General features: G+C 41.0%; 1 protein-coding gene across 1 annotated transcript; it reads right to left on the bottom strand.

Moving 5' to 3' along the window:
• Nucleotides 1–561: 561 nt before the first annotated feature.
• Nucleotides 562–6,858, bottom strand: LOC137716039 (conserved oligomeric Golgi complex subunit 1-like). The gene is made up of 7 exons (XM_068455434.1): nt 4,603–6,858; nt 3,747–3,941; nt 3,007–3,287; nt 2,368–2,547; nt 1,937–2,111; nt 1,181–1,492; nt 562–902 (listed from the first exon to the last, which is right to left on the bottom strand). Exons 1-6 carry the CDS (start codon nt 6,700–6,702, stop codon nt 1,322–1,324), a joined length of 3,102 nt encoding a protein of 1,033 aa, XP_068311535.1. The 5' UTR covers nt 6,703–6,858; the 3' UTR covers nt 562–902; nt 1,181–1,321.
• Nucleotides 6,859–7,126: the final 268 nt, after the last annotated feature.

The raw sequence follows: 7,126 nt of genomic DNA on the forward strand, positions 1-7,126 counted from the left end.
GACTGAGAAATTTAGGTGTATCTATTAATTTTGTGCAGATGCTTTGGTTGATTTAGAAGAGAAATTGTTACAGGAGGTTGTATAATACAAGAACACCGTGATTGATTAAATCATCTAATCTCACTTGTTTATGGGCATTTCATTTTCTAACACCGATCAATAAAACTAATTTTTCTTCGATTACGGTCAATAAAAACAATTTCTCTCGCTAGATGTTTGGAAAATTAACACGCTTGAAATGTTGGACGTGATTTGTTAGAATATGCTTAATTTAACCGAACCAAAACGAAACTGATTGATTACCAATGATTTGATTCAGTTTGTTTTAATAGTGGTATTGATCAAGTCCAAACCAAACCAAACCAAACCAAATCGTTGAGGACTAGTTGATTCAATTTTATTTTTGGTGTCAAACCGTACCACATCCACCGCTAAGTGATGCAAAAATGTACCAGGGGATTCCGGCATTTTTCGAATGCATATTATGTCCTTGGTTGAACTTGAATGCAATAACGCACCATATATACTCCGAAGTTTTTTCCAAAAAGAAAGAGCTATGTAACAATCAGAACAGTACAAATTCATTTATGTAAGGCTCCTAATTAACATGTTAAGCGTACATACTACACGGTTTCGTATATTGCAAGTTATACACAAAATTACATGACAGTGTTCCAGTTCGTAGAGAAAAATTGAATTTGGACACGAACAATATCGCGCATCCTCCTCATCCAAGCTGACATGACACCCAAATCGTTCTCATCTCCGATTCCTTCAGCATTGCATTAACTTCCATAGACAATTTAGCTGAAGCCTTCGAAAGTAGACGGGGGCATTGAAGAAACAAATGGACCAAACTTTCAGCTACCTCTCCTCTGTACATAATGATGACTCTGACTCACCTGTACGTGGGAGATAGGCTTACGTTAAACCTCCTCTTAAGTCTTTCGAAACATTAACAGCCAACTTTAAATGCAAAACCCCAGACTTCGAACAATTTTGAAGACAAGCGGAAACACGAAAGAATCAAATTTATAAAAGAATCAAGCTCTCAAAGCTTCAAACTAGGGTTACTCAACCTCTCAGTCTTCTGTGCATAACCTCATTATCTTAAGTTTCCTAATCTCCCACCCGGTACTCAAACTAAAATTCCAAAATTTAGGGTTTCATAAACGCATACCTGTTCTATCAAGTTTCAAATAAGTACTGCAAACTCCAAGCCCTTATCTCAAGCTTGGTGAGACTCCGTTGTTTTTCTTCACAGCCATAGATTACTTGTATAGGCCCAAAAGAAAACAAGACCGAAGAATTCTGAAGGCAATCAAGAGTATGATCTGGAAGCTGTGAACGATGATAGGAGACCTGCAGCCTGGGAAGGTAGAATGTCACCAATTGACGACATGGCGGCTGCTGATCTATCCTTGAATATGCCCACTTGCCCATCTGCTAGCATGGATCCTAGTTTTAAGCTCTCTCCAAATTTACTTCCAGCCTGCCAATCATAACGAATATCATTTTCAAAACCTGTATATCTCAATATCCTAAACAAATGGAACAGTTTAGCTGACCCCACTTAGTGGGATAAGGCTAGGTGGTTGTTTGTAGAAGACAAGCAAAGAGAAATATTGCGGTGATATCAGAACAAACAAGAGGTATGCTGAGTGCAATCCATTCTTGCTTACGGACCTGACGCTCTTTTATCTCATTACTATCTAGACAATTTACTTGTTTTAATCAAACCTAATAGTGTGAAACTAAAAATGTCTTGCGTTACATGCTTTAACTATGTGTCTCAACTGGCTTATTGTGAACCAGAAAAATTCAAATTTCAAAGAAATGCATCGCTATTCCAACATGAAACAAAATTTTTTAGAATGCAACTATAAAAATAGGAATAACTTGTAACAAGAAAATGTAAAGAGATAGACAGCCTTGCCTGCATTAAAGAATTAAAGATTGGTACTGCAGAAAAACTCGAGTTATCGTCCAAATCAAGCTTACTGGAAAGATCTCCATTTTTATAAGCTTTCCAGGGACTTCTTGAAGAAATATCATCCGAAGAGATTGGAATGGATGCCTTAGCTGTCCCTCTTGAAGACAATGCTGGAGCACTTGAACACCAAGACAAAGTCAAAAGTTCAGAACCCATAATTGAGGAAGATACCCATTGGCAATGAATATTTATGGACATAGTTAAAACTGGAAAACACTAATAGAAACAGTCGTATGTAGCGAATCAGCCAGTGCAACCCAATTTATACAGTTCATTATATGAATGAAATATGAGTAGACTCAAAATAGTAGCACAGGTTATGCACACCTGGTAATGTAGCAACTACCATGGTAGAAATTTCAAGAAACACTAACCTGATGGGAAGGTATTTGAAGCGAGGAACTGAAGAGCATCTCATGATATTGGACTCTGAATTAGTAGGAAGTTTTTGAACAGTATCTGTGTACATGCGATTAAGTTGAACAAAGAATCCAAAGAGGACAGCATGGCGTTGGTAGGACTGCTTCTCATTTTCCCAAAGATATGACTCATACCTTAAATAAGATAATGTGATTAAATACACAAAGTCAAAATGCCTAAATAGTTATACAAATCATTAAATAAGATAATTCAAAACATAGGACCGCAATAAGCACGACTTCTGTGCTATAATAAGAACTCATTAGAGCTGTTGTTCCCCTATAGATGATTCACTAGTTGAATTATGTTCCATAAAATACATTGTCCTAATTTCCCATGCTTTTCTATTTAAGATCCAAATCCTCAGTTTCCCTTGTGATCATAACAACATACTAGCTGCCCAAGAGATCAACCAGGTAACTCCTAAATATTCAGTTTTCTCTGAAGACAACCACTAGAGAGAACCCTTTAAGCAAAACAATATGGGAGAAAGATGCACGAAATGAGACACCAGTCGCATATCCAAACTTCTGGAAGTTCATTATATTTGTTTAGATTTCTAAGTTTTTATTCACGAGAATAAATTAACTTACGTAAGCCAGTCTATGGGATCCAATCTTTGCGAAAGACGATTTATCAACCCATCAAAACGCTCTCTAATGGCAGATTTCACGTGGCTTTGGTCCTGCTTCCGTCTGAAAGGACTTTTTGTCTTTAGGTATGCAAATGACTCCTCACTCGTATTAGAATCTCCCCCAGAAAGGACATCGACAACAAATCTCAAATCTAACAGAACTTGCAAAACTCCTTTCTCTGACACTTGAGATACACCAGCCTCTACAGTAGAAAGGAAGTCTCCATAAATACCAATGACCTACATGAAAGTATTGCAATCAATATTTAAAAAAAAAAAAAAGACAAATAGTTTAAAGTATATTTCAAAACAATAATCTAAAGAAACAACTGGGAATTTTTCATTTTTCTAATGAACACACAAAACCCACATTTTCTGTGAATGGCAGAAGTAAACGTAAGCTACTTCATGAGGTAATAAAGATGTAAATTTATTAAAACTGACACATAAGGGCACATAAATATATATGCAAGAGTCGACAAAAAAAACAAAACCAATACTTACATCCCTGAGGTTGCAAGATAAGAAGATAGGCTTCATGCTAAGCAATAGTAAAATCACGAATAGGTATACATAAAACTGTAATGGAAATAAGAATGACGTATCGATGGCCGGCCAATGACCTGTTAGTCTAGCAGCATGTGAGCAACACATTGATGAATAGAGAAAAGAAGTCAGATACCAAGCGAAGCTACATACCTTTTCCAACAATCTTAATGCAAACTTTTGCAGAATTGTTATGTCAAGAACATGACCTCCAATTCGATGAACTTCTTCACATATGCGAAATAGAAATGAGACTATATAGAGAGAAGGCATGCAAGGGAGCCATATTCTCATGTCCAATTGGTTATCATCAGACTGCTCTTGCTTAACAACTGTCTCTTCCCAACCCTGCCCAAATAATAAAAATGATGATAGGTAAATTGTATTCAATCAACACCGTACTCAGCAGACCACTACCAGTGTAGCGTAAGTGCGTAACAGACAATCAACTCAGTCTTAAAGATAACATAACCACCAAATATCTTCAAGAATACTAGTAAAATGTGAATTTACACAACACATAATTATATGTTAAGCCATGGCTTTGATTTAAAACCACTTTTGAATCATCCACAAATTTACCTTTTCAGGTCTGTTCAATTAAACCACATCATTCGTCCTACATTGTAATTACACACAATTTTGTGGAGAATGTTTCTTTACCGTTCTAGAATGCTGTATAAAAAAGTTATATCTTGCATTGGCCTACTTTGCAATTATCTCCAGTTAAAGCGGCTTACGGGCCAACTGCCATATTATAATAATCAAGACAAGCTTGCAGTATAAAGATTAGGCTGTTTAGATTCAAATGCTTAAACCTATTAATTTCACTTATTTCTCTGAATGAAACAGATGATAGGGAGGATCATTTACACTTTCTAGTTGGCATCGAATGACTATCTACTAATCACGTAAGATTGCAGTCCATTTCACTTATACTAAATAAAATGTAAATAACAGCGTAAAGAACAGAAATAATGGAGAGCAAAGTATGCTGAATACGCCTTACCCTCAGAGGAGTTGATGATGACAAAGCATAATCTTTTTGAAGATCACGGGAAAGAATAACTGAAAGCTCATCAGACAACCACGACATCCACAAACCATGCGCTCGAATACGGAGATCTCGCATAGTTACATTAAGCTCTTCAAGTTTAGGGCTTGCACTTTGGCCTGCTCCAAGCAATGCAGCAGTAGCAGATGAAGTATGCCTTTTAGAACCTGAGGGGCTATCAAGCACTGGAGAATCAGCGGGAGCTCTAGATTGTCTTGACATGGGCGGGAACTTATCGAGAACTACAGACCCTGTTACATTTACCCAAGACCGCGGAGGACCAAGAATGATGGGAATGTGTTTGGAGTGGCTCTGCAATGCAAACAAGAGTCTCCCAATGAAAAGTGCCCTGTCAACAGTTACCGGCCCTTGCGTGTCTTTGCCAATTTCCAAATTATGAAGCTCATTATTCAGTTGCACCAATATATTGGATATGGTCTGGCAACACTTATCTTGTAGATACGGTGCCAGATCCTTTAACCTAAGAGCTGCCCTTGGCGATTCTAAGAAACACAGCAAGTCATCAAGAACATCCTGACAACTACTATCCACCGCATCTCGAATACTACTCACTTGGGGACCAAAATAGAAATTGAGACAATTCTCTTCACAAGGCAGAGCACTAGCAGTACCTTTCTTAGCATTATTCGATTTGGTTTCCACAAACCAAACTCCACCACCAGCACCAAGGAAATCTATGGGTTTGCCCTCTTTAATGTTCACGGCCTTCACGAGCTCCTTGAACCTGTATGCCACAATCACCTGCATCCTGGCGACGAATGCAGATTCGAAGATACTGTCCCAGAGATCTGAATCGTCTCCGAGAACAAGTTCACTCATTCGACTCCATGGCAGGTCAATGTTGGACCCGAAAACGTTCTTGAGCCACTCCAAGCTCCCTTCTAATACCTCCTTGCTGTTCATGGTCTCCCTAATCAACTTCTCAGCCGAGGCAAGCTCTTGGCCACTGCCAATCGCGTCGATGAGGAACCTCCCGTTGATCCTATCCACCACCTGGCCTCCGCAGTCGCTAAGCCAAGAGCAACAAGCCTTGGCAATGTAATCCTTGTCCAGCATTCCCATGGCAGACTCGAGCTTCTCCCGAAACGAATTCCAAAGCTTGATCTCCTCATCTGGATTGGGAATTCCACCGAACAGTTGGGATGCAGGAGGACTACCTAATACCACCTTGTAGAACAACGGCATGTCACTGAGCACCCGCAAGAAGAGCTCACCAACCTGCCCCACAGTCACCTGAATCACCCGCAGAGCCTCGCACAGCACCGAAACGACGTCGGAGCACTGAGCATCGGCACGGCAAGCATTGAGTATCCCGGAAACCCACGACTTCCGAGTGTCGAGGAAGAGGGAGAGTACGTACTCCGGGCGGAGGTCGTCGATCAAAGCGACGACGGCCAATGCGTCGGCGTAGGAGGAGACGGGCAGGTGGAGCTCTCGATCGAAGAGGCGGTCGCGGGCGCGCAGAGAGATCTGGGACTTGAAACTGTCGACGATCTGCCACTGGTGCTGGAGGAGAGGGAAGTTGGAGAGGAAGCGCACGTGACCAGGGAGGGCGAGAATGGAGTATACGTGACTGGCGCGAACGTAGCGCGCGGCGGACTCAAGAAACATGGACTCGTCGAGGCAGCCCCAGATGTTCTCCGGAGTGTCGACGAGGTACTTGACCCGGCAGGCGATTCCATAGATGCGGTGGCGGGTCGGGTCGTGGCGGGATGAGTCGGGGGTGTCGGCGGAGGATGCGGAGGAGAGGGAATTGATAGAGTAGTGGACGGAAGAGAGGTTTTGGGAGATGGAGTGGGAGAAGCGCTTCATGAGGACGATGGAATCGGCGGAGTCAATGAGATCGCGGTAGCGAGTACCGACGAGTTGGCGGAGCTCCTCCTTCTTGGACTGGATCTGGGTGCGGGTGGTGGACTCGACGGTTCTGATCTCGGCAATGGGTTTGGACCGGAAGAGGGACTCGGCATCTCGGGAAGCGGCGGCGGCGGCAGTGGCGGAGGCACCGCTAAGGCCGTCGCCGGAATTCACTCTCATTGATTTTGGCGGAGGAAGATTACCAACTGAAGTGTGGGAAGGGTTGCGAGCGATTAGATCGGCATTCTGCGCGTTTGGTAGTTTCTCGTTGGTGATACCGCAGGACTTGAGAGTATTCGGGCATCGACAACGGTTTACTGTGAGAACAGAAATGCATATCCATTTCTCATAAGTTCGAAGATTAATTATATTCATAATCGTAAATTAATTATTAGAATTATTTATAACCACACTTTAACGAATGCAAAATTTTTTTTTTGAACAACTGACATATTATAATTTAATAAATATTAAGGGAAATGTTATTGGTACTTCAAAAATCTCATTCTACACTCCTCACAAATATATTTTTCTTTCTAAATATAGAAAGTTTGGAGTATAGAATGAGATTTTTGGAGTGCTAATAACAATTCCTAATATTAAT

The sequence above is a fragment of the Pyrus communis genome, chromosome 1 (genome assembly GCF_963583255.1).
Source record: "Pyrus communis chromosome 1, drPyrComm1.1, whole genome shotgun sequence".
In the NCBI taxonomy this organism is placed as follows: Eukaryota; Viridiplantae; Streptophyta; class Magnoliopsida; order Rosales; family Rosaceae; genus Pyrus; species Pyrus communis.